Source organism: Pimephales promelas, chromosome 1 (genome assembly GCF_988280905.1).
Source record: "Pimephales promelas chromosome 1, fPimPro1.hap1.1, whole genome shotgun sequence".
Classification (NCBI taxonomy): Eukaryota; Metazoa; Chordata; class Actinopteri; order Cypriniformes; family Leuciscidae; genus Pimephales; species Pimephales promelas.
The window spans coordinates 20,926,055-20,942,248 of NC_142769.1; the positions used below are offsets into that span (position 1 = coordinate 20,926,055).

At 39.4% G+C, this 16,194-nt stretch overlaps 1 protein-coding gene across 1 annotated transcript in view; it reads right to left on the reverse strand.

Moving 5' to 3' along the window:
- arap2 (ArfGAP with RhoGAP domain, ankyrin repeat and PH domain 2) overlaps positions 1-14,877 on the reverse strand; it is a 101,853-nt gene extending 86,976 nt beyond the window's left edge. The window contains exons 1-2 of the mRNA XM_039668814.2: positions 14,538-14,877; positions 1,873-2,666 (exon numbers count right to left, since the gene is read on the reverse strand). Of these exons, the coding sequence (XP_039524748.2) occupies positions 1,873-2,564 (692 nt within the window). The 5' untranslated portion in view covers positions 2,565-2,666; positions 14,538-14,877. The remainder of the gene's footprint in view (positions 1-1,872; positions 2,667-14,537) is intronic.
- Between the last annotated feature and the right edge of the window lie 1,317 nt (positions 14,878-16,194).

A 16,194-nucleotide genomic window follows, 5' to 3' on the forward strand; every position in this document is an offset into this window, starting at 1 on the left:
ACACTATGTGGTTGAAAACACTGAATAGTTGTGATGTCAAGCAGTGAGCGCTCTCCATCTCTGGCTCAGAAAATATGTGTAGCCCACTACAAACCAGGCTTATTGCAGACACTAAATTAGTTAATCACGTAATTTTGAACTTTCAAAGTGCACCAGATTTATAATTTATTTTTAAAACGTACAAACTTTTCTTCCAGAGGAGCATGTCCCCGGACCCCCTAGAGGTGCAGATGGTCCACACTACACAAATACTGTGGGAAACACAGTGGCTTATATGATAGTCTTCGAAAAATACAAAATACAATTATTATTATAAAAATACCTAAAATGCGAACATATTATTAGTATTTTACCACCTCATTAACTATTTTATGTTATCAGAGGCAAAATACAAACACAATTGCATTATTATTTTTATACTGTTGAGTTTTTGTTTTTAAAATGTCATGTTGATAAAATACATTTTAACTAAAGCATAGTTTATTAACATTTTTGCGCGATTGCAAGGGTGGGGCACGAACCCTTCCCTACCTTGAAAGTGGGGAATGGCAGAAAAAGTTTGAGAAACACTGTCTTAAGCAAACCGGTCAGTGTCGGATCGAGCCGGCAGAATGTGGAATTTGACTTCACAATTAGATCACTTTGGTATACAATAGGGGTGGGAATCTTTGGTCACCTCACGATCCGATCCGATTCCGATTCTGGGAGTCACGATCCGATTCCAGAACGATTCTTTATATACGCCCCCTTATTAATTCATTAGTTTATATAATTAAGTTGGCCTACTTTTTTAAATAATTACAAATTTTCAACAAAATAATTAAAACGTGTAGGCCTATTTTAAGAATTTTAAACTAATAACTTCAAAACAGACAGCCAGTAGCAAATAATGAAAAAGGAACATAGAAATATATAACAAACAACAAACAAAAAAGTGCTTTCAGTAGCCTATAGATTATCTGAACGTTTTCCATTCAAGAACTGTGAGTGAATTTTCGCAATCTTTACTGTAGTTTTTTTTTTAAACTGCGGGAGATCTATTACGCTGCATTCACGCACGCATCTCTTTTGAAATATAAGAAGTAATGTGGTTTGTCCTGTCCGTTTAATCCCTTAAGACATAACTGGCTGGCTGTGTTTACGTAAATTTTGCATAAGTAAATTAAACCACGGAGACGCACAGCCGCATGCGCAAGCAGTCTACACAAACAAAGCATGCGTGAGGACTGAGGATTTGAAATTGAAAGCAGTCTTCCTTTAGTGAGGTTCATATTTTAAATATATAACTCCACTGCATTCCAAACCACATAAATGATGACTTCGTAGAGCATTCGTAAGGAAAACACCGAAAGGCGAGACAGCACACTTCAAGTGTAACATCAAACAAAGTGCGTGTCTCTCACAGCACATGCCTCTCACAGCGCGTGCAATGAATCCTGTGAATGTCCTCGTAATTCGCTTCAATCTTTCCGAGCTTTATGAAAGATTATTTTACGGAAGGTTCGGGTGTTGTATGTAGGCCTATGTGAGGAATTAGAAGCAAGCAGAATACGGGTGTTTCTAAAGCAAACTCAGCTTTATCGCACATCTGGTTAAAAACTAAACTCAGAATCGATTCTGAGAATTTCAGAATCGTTGGAGAGAGAATCGCGATGCATCGATGGATCGATTTTTTTCTCCCACCCCTAGTATACAACACTAATCGAAAACCTTTGGTAACAAGTTTGGTTAAAATTATTTCAAATTCGAGTCCCTGCTCATGGTTATTTGATGACCCCAACCTCTTTCTTTCCCACTTTGTTTGATGTCTGCTTTCAGTTATACTATCTAAATAAAGGGGAAAACTTCAAAAACATTTGTATATTTACTCACCAGTCATATGGAGGTTTGAAGGGATGTTCAGGAATCTCTGGTACAGGCCTGTGTCGTAGCTTAAAGGAGCGGGTGGACCTCGGCTCAGAGGGTACCTCAATGAGGGGGCACTCCTCATAGATTTCATTTTCAACCATTTCTCCTTGAAACCATACAGAAGCTCCTTCTGAAGGAAAGTCATCATTCTCATCTGGAATAAGATCTTCTGAAAAGTTCTCCAGTGATTCACTGCTGCCATGCTCAGAAGCTGAGCTAGAGCTGGAGGAAACAGCATGACATGTTACACTAGGAAGTGTTTGAAAACCAATTGCCATCCGCTCTGAGTGAGCAATAGTCCTTGCAGGAACAGTTTGGCTAGTCATTTGGATGTTACTGCCCTGGGAATGCTGACAAGATGTTCCTCTCTGCCTATCCTTGGGAAACACTTGTCTAGGCCTTGGGATCGGCTTTCTCCTCACTGGTACTTTCACATAACTATTATTCCCATTTGCTTCCTCCACCATCAGCGTCTCAAGGCTGCTTAAGATCCTCCGTCGGTGTCCTGTGGGAATATGGTCCACCTGTAGAAGATCCTCCTCAGTTAGGCTCTTGAGGTCCTTAAGGCAACGGTAGCCAGCCTGGGCAAAGCTGGAGGCATATTGGGGCAGGTGCAGACTGTTCAGCCACGCTGTAATATCCTGATCAGGCTCCATAGAAGATGAGACACAGGGGTCTTCAGAGGTCACCAAATCTACAGTATGGCATTGGTTGACAAGGTTCCTCTGAGACAAGTTGAAAAGATGTGGGATCACACCCTAGGAAAAATAAAATAGTGTTTAGGGTTGGGCAATATGGCAAAAAAAAAAAATTCAGGCAGGATCACGATCCATGATCTTATCCATTCTTTTTCAAAAGATTGACAGACCATTTAGGTAAAAGTCTATACAGTGCTTTATTTTTAAATGTTTTAATAAAATTTCTTAATTGAATGCTAAATACTGTTAAAAACAACTATACTGAAGCTAAAACATATAAATACTGTTAAATACTCATATTGTCGCTAAAAAATAGGTAACACTTTACTTGAAGGGGTGTGCATAAGACTAACATGACACCTTTATAATCATGACATGACACATGTTATGAATATGAAGGAATAAGTTTTATGCATGTTTATGACAACTGTCATTAAGTGTCATTCGCTCAATTATGAAAATTTTAATGCAAATATGACATTGTTTGAGATGTCTTTGTTATGACAACTTGACATAAACCAATTCATCATAACCTGTCAGAGTCTTTGTCATGACAGGTTATGATGTATTGGTTTATGTCAAGATGTCATTACAAAGACATCTTAAACAATATCATATTTGCATTCAAAATGTCATTATTGAGTGAAAGACACTTAATAACAGTTGTCAAAAACATGTATAAACCCTATTTCATATTCATGGCATATGTCATGTCATGGTTATGAAGGTGTCATGCCAGTCTTATGCACACCCCTTCAAGTAAAGTGTTACCTCATTGGAAAACAAAGATATGCCTAAATAAATCTATGCTTTTTTGCCATGTGTTTTAGATTGTGTCATCCCCACATCGCTAAACTAAATCGGAAAAAAAAAAAAAAACATTCATCAAATGTGATCTGATCACGTTATTTTTTATTACATTACAGATAAAAACAAAATGAACGTTTTTCTTTGCTTTATAACTTCCAAAGGATAGCTGATGCAAGACTGCACGATCTCCCTAATCCAGCAAATATCTGACAGTTTCTACTGCTGCAGAATAACAGTACTATAAGGTTAGGCTGGTTAGTCCTTTGACTCCTGCTTAGTGCCTACCTCTGCTTTCAAAGATGCATAGTCATTTCTCAGGTCTGTGAGGTTAGGCATACGCCGAGTTTCTTTCATGAGACCAAAGTCCAGTTTGCGCGCTGTCGCCTCCGTCATAATCATCTATTGTTTACTATATATTTCCTATTTATTAAAACCATTCAATTGGTTGATGAAGCATTGATTGAAATTAAGATACAATTAGTGAAAAACTAAAATCACTTGAAAGAAAGGTTTCTTTGTGTTTTTTGTTTGATCTCTGTAAAAGTTTTAAAGTCGCTTTCAGAATGGTCATGTCCGTGAATATAAAACACATGTGTAGACCGATATTTTTCCAATGTCTGGACCACTGATCTATATAATTTATCATTCTAGATGAGTGGTCTGGACTAGAGTGCTAGCATTCTATGTAAACAAATACTTCAACAGGAAGTAGAAAACCGTCAAGTCAGTTGAACCCGCTATGAATCATGGGAAATAGAACGGGCGCAGAAAAAGGTGGATACATAGAAAGTAGATAGAAATGAAAAGTTATTAGCGTATGCAGTATGGTTGATGTCCAGTGTTGTTAGCTAAGCAGAAATACATAAGCATGTTTGGCTTGGTCCCCTCAAAAGTTTTCCTCCTCAGCGTAAAGGTTACAATGCCTATCTATCACTGTTTTCCACCTGAGTTTCTGGAGTAAATATATAGGCTATAATCTACAGTATGTTTACACCGCACTTTTTAAAAATGGCGTTTTGCTTGGATTCGGCCAATCCACATACACTGACTAACGTCACAGATATCGTTAATCACAAGTTCTGTCGTGTTCTCTTTTTACCAGCAGACTCTCTGCAAAGTTCTGTTTACTGTTCAGCATTATTTTAGTTTTTTTTTTTTCAAAATTTTACATATATTTTAGCATTGTATAGCAACGCATCATACAAAGCTGCGTGTTCCAAGGCACTTGTGGGCCTTTAAAAGCAAGCAAGATAGCAATTAGATCTATCCAGCATACTACAATACTCTTTTTCTATTGTAGGATTAGAGATTCTGCAGTGATGAAACCGTTCTAAAAAGATTCAGATGATTTACTGTGGTTTTTTGGAGAGCGGTCAAAAGCAATCAATTCTACTTTTGAAAAGTGTGTAACTGTATTGACTTGGAAAAATGTTTGCAATGATTCATAAATTATTACACAATACAACCTTTTAGGAGAAACATCGAAAATACTCAAGGTCTTGATGTTTACATTCTAGTGAAGCAACAACCGCCATGCAAATTAATCATCTTACTGATGATTTTGGCATACAGCTCATGAAAACCCCAAATTCCTGTCTGCCAAAATCATCAGTATTAAAACAATAAAAGACCTGAAATATTTCAGTTGGTGTGCAATGAATCTAAAATATATGAAAGTTTAATTTTTATCATTACATTATGGAAAATAATGAACTTTATCACAATATGCAAATTTTTTGAGAAGGACCTGTATATGTGTATAAACACTTGCATACTATTCGCATACTATCCACATACAATTCGCATACTATCCGTCCTAAATCGTATTCGAAAATAGAATTAGTGCGTCCCAAACCGTAGTATGTTGAAATGAGTGTTTCAAAGATACCCGGATGGTCTACTTTTTCCGGTCAGAATCCGAAGTGTAGATCGATGCACACTCTAACGGCTGATATTGCCCACAACCCTTTGCGCATTGGACGAGGATTCGGTTAGAACTACAAACACCAGTATAAAGTGTTAAGTGTCACAGTCTTCGTCTGCACCATCCTGTCTGCGTCTCCTGCACTACACTTCCCAGGATCCTCTCGTCACCCTATCCCGTGTTCACTCCCTCATCAGCCACCTGTTCCTCGTCATCGTCATCTGTTTCACCTGTCTTCACCTCATTATGTTTGATTCTTCTGTGTATTTAGTTCCCTCAGTTTCCTTCAGTCTTTGTCGATCGATGTTAATGTTACGCTGTGTTCTGCCTCTGCCTGTCTTCTGTTTATTTATGATTAAACCCTTATATTGGAGCCTTTTGGACTCTGCCTGTCTGTCTGCCTGCACCTAACCCGTGACAGATCGATCGACCCCCAAATTGGGACTAAAACATGGATTCCTTCGTGGCGGTTCAGCTTCTCTGCCTAGAGCAGGGGAACCGCTCACTCGAGGACCACTTGGCGGATTTCCTCTCCCTCGTCCCAGCCACATCTTTCCCGGACGACAGCCTCTGCAGCTTCCTATATGCTGGCCTCAACACCGCCACCAGAGAGCTGTTGTCCGGGGAGGGTCCTCTGTGGAACTTCGCTGCCTATGTGGAGTGGGTGCTGGTGTCATGTGGATCTTCTTTCACCGTTGACGACGGCACCAGCCCCACTCCAACGCCTGAGATCTCCTCCTCGCTGGTTCTGTCCAGCCCCGTCCAGCCTGCCCCAGAGACCGTCCAGCCTGCCCCAGAGACCGTCCAGCCAGCGCCTGAGACCGTCCAGCCAGCGCCTGAGACCGTCCAGCCAGCCCCAGAGACCGTCCAGCCAGCCCCAGAGACCGTCCAGCCTGCCCCAGAGACCGTCCAGCCAGCGCCTGAGACCGTCCAGCCAGCGCCAGAGACCGTCCAGCCCGCACCAGAGACCGTCCAGCCCGCACCAGAGCCCGAGACCGTCCAGCCAGAGCCCGAGACCGTCCAGCCAGAGCCAGAGCCCGAGACCGTCCAGCCAGAGCCCGAGACCGTCCAGCCGGAGCCAGAGCCCGAGACCGTCCAGCCGGAGCCAGAGCCCGAGACCGTCCAGCCGGAGCCAGAGCCCGAGACCGTCCAGCCGGAGCCAGAGCCCGAGACCGTCCAGCCGGAGCCAGAGCCCGAGACCGTCCAGCCGGAGCCGGCGCCAGAGACCGTCCAGCCTGCGCCAGAGACCGTCCAGCCTGCGCCAGAGACCAGGATCCCACCCAGCCTCCCTCGCCCGCCTCCTCTCATCTGCCCTTGTTCTGCTCTCCTGCCCTTCAGCTCCCTTAAACCAGCCTGGTCCTTGGATCCCCGGTCTTCACCTCACACCTCCTCCTCAGAGACACTTCCTCGGCCCTCTGTCCCATCAGCTCCCCCGTGGCTCCTACCTCCCTCAGCTCCTCCATGGCCCCTCAGTCCACCAGCTCGACCAGGCTCCCTCGACCCTCCGGACTCCCTTCGTTCCCTCGTCATCCTCCCTTCACCTTTGGACTTCCTTCCCTTGGCTCCGCCCCGTCATGTCACCCCCCCGGTTCTGTCGGACTCCTCACTCCCTCCAGTCACCCGTCAGCCCTCACTCCCTCTGGCCTCACCGTGTCCCTCTGTGCCCCTGTCGTCACTTCTGTCACCTGAGCCTACGGTGTCACCATGGTCCCTCGGTCCCTCTTCAGCACCCAAAGTCGTCTGTCCCTCTGCTTCACCCTGGTATCCTCTCCCATCTGCTCCGCCCCTGTCTGTCGGCCCCCTGGTGTTGTCAGCCCCGCTTCCATCGGCTCCACCAGGGGTCCTCCCTCCATCTGCTCCGCCCTGGTCTCGCCCCTCATCTGCTCCGCCCTGGTCTCGCCCTCCATCTGCTCCGCCTTGGTCTCGCCCTCAGCCTGCTCCGCCCTGGTCTCGCCCTCCATCTGCTCCGCCTTGGTCTCGCCCTCAGCCTGCTCCGCCCTGGTCTCGCCCTCCATCTGCTCCGCCCTGGTCTCGCCCTCAGCCTGCTCCGCCCTGGCCACGTCCTCAGCCTGCTCCGCCCTGGCCACACCCCTCTCAGCCCCCAGTTCGCCCCCCCTCCTTCCTCTGTTCTGCGGCGTGAGGTCACGCCTCCCGGGAGGGGGGAGTTCTGTCACAGTCTTCGTCTGCACCATCCTGTCTGCGTCTCCTGCACTACACTTCCCAGGATCCTCTCGTCACCCTATCCCGTGTTCACTCCCTCATCAGCCACCTGTTCCTCGTCATCGTCATCTGTTTCACCTGTCTTCACCTCATTATGTTTGATTCTTCTGTGTATTTAGTTCCCTCAGTTTCCTTCAGTCTTTGTCGATCGATGTTAATGTTACGCTGTGTTCTGCCTCTGCCTGTCTTCTGTTTATTTATGATTAAACCCTTATATTGGAGCCTTTTGGACTCTGCCTGTCTGTCTGCCTGCACCTAACCCGTGACATTAAGAAACTACAGACACGGACGGAGGACGTGCAAGTCCCACGGTTACGTTGAGAGGTTTAGATAAAGAGGTTTGAGTGATTAATTAACACTATCTAACCTAATGAAAATTTATTTATTTAATGTTCTCCACATTATATTGCAACATTGTGAACTTTTGTAAGGATACATTTAACCGTTACTTTTTAAATGCATCATTATATTCAAATTGCAATTACGAGGAAAGTATCCACATGAAAGATCCACGACTGGTGGATCAACGCGCTCCGATACGGTAGGAAATCAAATTAGATTGAATGGAGGATTTTAACTGTGACAAGATGATTTACAGGGCAGTTTATGGTGACAGGATGCACGCAGAGCCGTAGGTTAAAGATGACGCGATAGTATGTCCCAAAGCTTACCTACTCTTTTGCTACACACTCAAAAATATGTACGTTTTCTTCACAAAAAGAGTACATACTTTTAGGGCGTAGTATAAGTAGGCGAAATTGGGACGCAGCAACTATCTATAGGCTATCTCATTCCAGTCTAGTCCAGTCCAGTTTTTTTTTTTTTTTTTTTTTACTGAGAACTTTTCAAAAATAGATTCTTTATAAAGTTTTATTCTTCAGAGACACATGGCCATATGTCCTCTTTGTTAACAAGAATCAACACTAAAGGCCAATTTACCAAGACAAGTGTTGAAAATGTTGAAAATTCAATGCAATAAACATTTTAATTTGAATAAACAGCCAATGAGCTTACTATACTTTGGTTTAGTATTGTTAATGTTATTATATTAACAGTTACCAGTTGATGAAAACTATATGTCATCCTCAAATCTTATTGGTTACACAATCAGCTTTTGTAGCTAACTATCAGCTAACTATCATGTTACTGTTCGTTTTCTCACACAAACCGCTCGTTTCGTGTCTTAGGTCATCAATGTGTACTTACATTTACGAGTCATTAAATCATGTTTAATTTTGACTTCTCTGTGCATGCTTTTTGGTGGACCCCCCTTGGCCTCCAGTGTATGACTGATAGACAACAACGGTTTGACTGAAAAATGTCAAAATACCTACGCCTTTGAGGTAAGCTAAAACATATCAAAAATTAATTTCAAAGTGAACTATCCCTTTAATATTTGATTTATGAAAATAAATTAAACATAAATAAAATTAAAAAAACTGAGTGTTATAGGCCTCCTTTCAGAACACCTACTGTATGTCTTGCGAAAGCATTCAAACCCCTTTTTTTTTTTCAAATTTCATGTTAAATTACTTTAAATTACTCTTTTTTCACATCAGTCACACTCCATACAATGACAAAGCAAAAAAAAAAAAAAGATCTGTGGCAACTTTGCAAATATATTAATAGGGAAAAACTGAAGTATTTAAACCATTAACTCAGTATAATTAAAGCACCTCTACAATGTAAATTACAAATAACTGAATAATTGTAAATGAAGAATGTTTTAAGGTAAATATTATTCGGGGTGTAAAACAACATAATGCCATACAATTATTATTTCAAAGAGTACTGTTTTATTTTGCAAACGACACAAAACAGACTGCCAAAGTGCAAAGTTGTTTCAAATTTAACATCAAGGCAAAGCACATGTATTTACATAGCACATTTCATACACAATGATAATTTAAAGTGCTTTACATGAAAAAGGGCTCACAGCATTTACTGTGAACTGAGCCACTCTGAGACACGAATCAGAGGCTGCTTGCGTGAACAGTGTGCTTTATTCTAAAATGCACCGCAACCTATTTTATTAGATCACAGCCTTTGCTTTTCGTTTTCTGTTTGATCGAAAGATGCTTTGAAAAAGCAATGGTACAAAACACAGTGCTAGTGATCTGGTAATGATTAAATTAATTGTAGGTTCATTTTAGAACTGTTGCGGGACAGATTAAACAATGACAGGTTATAATAAAATCAGAAATAGTCATTTGATTATCTAGAGTGCAAAAGAGCAGACCAATGAGTCAATTTAAAAAGACTTATTATTCACCAGTATGTGATTGAAGTCTTCAACACAGACAGTGTTTTAATCTTTGGTTTCAGGGTTGCCAACTCTCACGCAGCTGGTGTAACACTCAGGCTTTCATCATCAATCTCATGCACACGCAGGAAATGCCAAAATGTATTTTTCTCCCCTCTCAATCTGTTAATTTGATAAAATTAATTGTACATTTTGAAAAAAATAAAAAATAAAACGTTTCCATTCTATTTTTGTGGTTGTTGTTGTCGTTGCATAAATCAGGGTTTATACTAAGTAAACAAGGACTGATATTTTTTTTGACACATTACTGAATGACATCTCTTCTGTCACCATGTTGAGATAACTTGGGAGTGGGGTGCAGAGGTGTTATGAGCGCTGTGTAAACATGATGCTTACTGTAGTTCTAGACTAAATGTAAACATGCATTTATTCATCTTACTTGCACAAAATACAGATTTGGTATTTATCATCAAAATGAATAACACTGACCTGACACTAATTGCAAACCTGCAATAATTAAAATGTTGAATAATACATCATTTACAGTATGTATTTAACCTCACTTTTTAAACCAGTGTCTTTGCTGTTGACCTTTGACAGTGGCAGCTCGTCAGGGGAGGCAAGGAGTATAGCCAAAATGTTAAGGTGAAAATAAGAGAAGGAAGATTTATTGTTCATAAAATTCCCAGTTAGTCATTTCATGTCTCTGAATGTGTAGTTTTTTCACAGCAAATTACCATTGAGTATTTCATTTTTTCAGCGATTAGGAGTGTTGAAAAAAGTAACATGGCAGAGGAGGTCAGTCTCCATTGGTATATCAACCAATCATCAAAGAGACGTAAATTACGTGATATTACTTTAAACTGCTACCGTTGATGTACAAACTATATGGAAAGTAGAGATACTGAACATTTATTCGCAAACAAATTTCCTACCATTTGAACAACAGCCTTTGATTAAAACATAGGCTACAATCAACTTCACTAAACGTGCTCTTTTAACACAGACATTAAATTATTTTATTTTGCTATATTGTCTTGCTCTATGTGTGGTTTTCTGTAAATATTCTGTCTAAAAGTGACCAAAAAAAAAGGAATCTAAGGCCATTTTAAAAAATAATAATAGATTCATCAATTCATCCATCCTAAGAAAAAATGGTAACACTTTACAATAAGGTTCATTAGTTAACATTAGTTAACTACATTAGTTAATATGAACTAATAATGAATAGCACATATACAACATTTGTTAATCTTTGTTAATGTTATTTTCAACATTTACTAATACTTGATTAAAATCTTGTTAACATTAGTTAATGCCCCGTGAACTAACATGAACAAATGATGAACCGCTGTATTTTCATGAACTAACATTAAAAAAGATGAACAAATGCAGTAACAAATGTATTGCTCATGGTTAGTGCATGTTAGTAAATCCATTAACTAATGTTAACTAATGAACCTTATTGTAAAGTGTTACCGAAAAAATGACTGTGTTTCATCAGTGTTAAACTTTCTTCTCCAGAATCATTTCACTGTTGGAGTGAAAGGGCCTTTACATTTGCCCAAAAAAAAAGAACTTTTGTTATGTTGTAATAAATTTTTTTTTTTTTAAATAGTAACGCAATGATTTACTTTTTTAGATATTGGAACAATATTGTAATCCATTACTTAAATGTAAATGTCTTCTATCACATTTGATCAATTATACATCCTTGATGAATAGAAGTAATAATTTTTCTTTTTTTTTAATCTACCTAAATGTTTGTACAGCATCATTGTTTCCCCATCCAAGGTCTATAACACCATTTAGGTCTCGTATAGCACTTTCAAAGCATGATTCTTTATGGAACCATATAAAAAGGGTTCTATTTAGCACCAAAAAGGGTTCGGTTATTACCAGCCAAAGAAGAACCCTATTTTGGTACTGTTTAGGACCATTTTTCTTTATAGTGTATTTACCATACTGCTGTTTAAAGAGTAGACATTGAGCGATACAATTTTCAGTCATAAACCTATAACCCACTGTTGGTCCGACTGATACCAAAATGCGGAAGTATAATCTGTAGTTTTCACAAAAGCCCTAGAGCTGTCAAAAGACCACCAGATGACACATTTCGCAGACTTTGGCTGACAACTAAATGTGAATTTCTTAGTCCAGGTAGCATGAAGAATGAGCAAACATTGTTCATTTACATATACTACCAACACTGTAACAATAGAAAATCAGCAAAGTTACACTTGCAAAACAGAAAACTTTATTCATAAATATTCATCTATACCAAGTTGTTGTTTTTGTCCTTATTTGGATATAAAGGGTCTCAAAAGAAAAGCAATCCAAAAAGTATTAAGATGAGAAATAAGAATCCATTACTGAAATACAGTAATTCATTAGATTATGTTACTTAATATATTTTACAAAATACAACCAATCTGTACCAGACAATTTATTTACAAATGTTCACTAAACATAAAAAACTGCGTTTGCTCAAATTGGTTTAAGCAAATCAGTTTGGGGTTTTTTTTTGTTTTTTTTTATGTTTTTTTTTGTTTTTGTTTTTTCAGATCTGAACTGGCTAAATATCACTTCTTTCACAACCTCTAAACCTGCACTGACATGCATCAGGCCAGGGTTTTACCAGTTCAGACATTGGCATGTATATTTCTTGAATTGAACACCCAAATTGCTAATATATACAGGTATATATATATATATATATATATATATATATATATATATATATATCTGAAACAATTTCCAGGAAAAACAGATTTCACACTCCAAGTCAGACAAGTCCAGATATATATATAAGGCAGCGGCAGCTAAACTGTCAGCTGGACTTTTCCTAAACATAGCCGAAAACAGGATTTAATCATGTGGTGAAATGTCCCTCTTTCACCTGCAAAAATGTTGCAATACTAGGCTTTATAACAAGCACAAGCATGTAGGCCCGTGCCTGACTGCAAACCAAAGTGATTACAGTGAGAAGAATGTACACAGAAAATTTGCTTAAAGGAACAGTTCACCCAAAAATCTGGCATCAATAATGCAGTCGTCGGATCGCGGTTCTTCATACACTGCACGACTGTCTGGGGAACCAGTGGTGTGTGTGTGTGTGTGTGCACATTACACGACGGATCAGCAAAAGGGGGTCACACATTACACAACATTTCAATAAAAAGAATCGCAGACAACTCTGTCTGGTCAACAGACAACATTTCACAACCAAACATACGCGAGAAGCAATACAGGAAATATTGTAAGTTCACATGTGAGATAGGAATTCTCATGTGAGACTGGATTTCTTCCAGTTAAAATAATTGCCCGCAAAAATGCTTGCAATCCAAGTTGTCTGTTTCAAAGAAAAAGAAAAAAAAAATATGAAGAAAAGAATGGTTGCTTGCAGAAGTCACATTTGCTAATGTTTTGTTGAAGGTCTATGACCCCTCCCCCTGAACTTGCGCTCTAATTTGGCTGTAGGTCATCGCTGAAATAATTTCCAGGCAAAAATGATTTCACACTCCAAGTCAGACAAGTCCAGATATTTAGCATGCAGCCCAGGCATCGCATCGCGGACGCATCAGATGATCATGTCTCCCTCTCAGATCATATCTTTGATAATACACACTACACGACTGTGTCTGTGACTCACATGAACGAGCACCAGTTTGCCTCCAATTTAAGCCATTTGTCGGACCACTCCAGTCTAGGTAGGTTTAGGATTAGGAGTGAGGGTGGGGTTAGGATTAGGTAACCAGGCAGAGTACCCAATGAGGGAGGTAATAATTTGGAAGGAAGTTAAAATTTAGCAGGAAGTTAAAATTCAGCCAATCGCTGGCATTACTCACCCTCATGTCATTCCACAAACTTTTGTGAAACACAAAAAAAAAGGATGTTTGGCAGAATGACGGTCTATGAAAGTAAATGGGGACTGTCATTCTATCAAACATCTCCTTTTCTGTTCCTCAGAAGAACTCATACAAGTTTGGGAACATTATGAGGGTGAGTTATTGCTAACAGAAATTTCATTTTTTGTGAACTCTAAGAATGTGGGAACATTTTTGCCTTGCTTATTCTGCTGTCCCCAATACACTGACTGAGTCATGCATGCCAGGAATTTCTCTCTCATAAAAATCCAACACTAAGGAGCAAAGTCCAGCTATTAGAAAGACATAATGTCCCAAGTTTTACAGCAAATATATCCTTCTTGAAATACCATCACAACTTGATCAAATCTTCAGCATGACACATGCTGAAGCTGTATCTTCAGCATGCAGCTGTCCATGATTTATGTAAAAACACATACCTTCAGCTCAAACATGGCTTAACAACATGCCAAAGTTTGGAAAGATGATGTCTTTCCGATAACAAGACAAATGTTATCAGTAATGTATAAAAAACTTATTTTGCATGGAAACTACGTGAGAACTTTCTTCAACTAGGCACTTTTTTAGTTTTTCTGACCGGAGTGAATGAGCGCAACATCAACAGGTTGAGAGAGTAAGTTAGCCAACACGAGCGAATGAGCAAAACACACTAAGTTACAAAACAAACGATTCTGACCTATTTTAAGGCTATTCACCAAACCAATCGGATATGTGACCATTTAAATGCAATAACAGATATCCATAACGCCATGAACTAAATTGGCGCTGAAAGCGAAATGTTGGGGAAATTTTAATTTCTTAAAAGTAAGTCTTTACTCGAAACATACCTCACAAAGTGACCAGCTTCCTTGTTGTCAAACTGGCGCTGAAACTTTCTGACGAGAAGTTGTCATTATCTGCTTCGTTTGGGCACTTTTGTTTTCATGCTGGAGTTTGTTTCTTCCCATCAAATGGTCGTTCCGGATTTCGAGTCTATGCGCGCGGGTCTCCACGCCTACCTGAGCCAGGCCACGCGGACGCGCCTCGTGCCCAACCTCGCATGAATAATACTGCACCACAGCAAACATGCGGGACACATGCCCAGATCATTTACATTCTACTACAATTCAAATAACATGACAATATAATAGTGTCGGTAATCACATTTGAAAATGTCTCTTTCTCTCTCAGTCATATTGCAGCTTGATGCGCCTCCAGCGACATTTTCTGCATTCAGCTTAACCCAAACCACAGACCATATAATACCACAGTTGTTTGGTTAAATTATACATTTAGAAATCTAGTAGATTGCCCTTTTTTGCCATGAAAAAATCTTGATGTTTGTTTTGTTTTTGTTTTGTTTTTTCATTTAGTGTATCTGGGTGTTTCTTCAACTGGAGTCTGGATATTTTGTTGTCTATAATGGCAAGTGGACATAAACTACATTTAACGTTTGTCGTTTTTTTAACAGCATTATGTGATTGTTATCACTCGCATTTTAAACAAATTATCGCTATTCACAAACTTTTTTTCATCATACTGACACTGTTGACTTTGGGTTTTAAAGTGTAAATATTTTTTGAAGGAATAAAAAGACTAAAGGCAAACGTTGTTGGTTGTGATGTAAATAAATTGAGACAACCGAGGGACTGTTGTATTTTTTGGTAAATGTTTATAAACGTTGTCACATAATAAATATTGAAATAGATAGTAGTGCTTACAAGCCTGAATAGTCGTGACTCGTGACCCCTATGTCAACACCTATTGATGCGCAATTCAATCATTTGACCACATGATGGCGCTGAATTCCTGCATTTTCATTTTCCCTGTATTTGTTCCAACGAAGGTATAGCCCTACAACAAGAAAATTTAAATATTTATTCTATATTTTTATATTATAGTTTTTTTCATACACTGTCCATAGTGTGCTCTTAAATGTAAGATTTTGGGGATGTCATGTCATGTGGACCTGCAGAAAACAGATTCTAAGGATGATGTCCATAATACAGAATTATAACATCACTTTCCATTTGAGTCTTCTGTCCTAGATCGTATGCTAAAGACAAACTATTCAGAACTTGTTGTCTTAAGAGACACTTTGTCATTTTGTGTGCACTGTTCTTAATTGTCCATGGGGTTGTATAGTTTCATTCAACCACATGATGGTTCTATAAACCCAACATGTTTTAATTTCCCTGAGATTAAATAATGTCAAGATGCCAGAAAGGTTCATTATACTGTAACCTTCATGTGTTCTCATTTATTAATTAAGTGAAAGCTCAAGTGTCATTGCATTTAGTCATCTTAAATCCAGGCTTAATTAAAATATTGTTCTCGTATGAAATGTAATGGCAGTATTATGTGGTGCCATTATTTAATTTGCTGCAGTGGCTTTCATTAAAAAAAGTATGTTTGTAAGTTGTGTGAGGTCTGATTGAATATTATAATATTAGTAGGGTGCTACAAACATATATGTAAGTTATTTTCACTACACATACAGAGTAT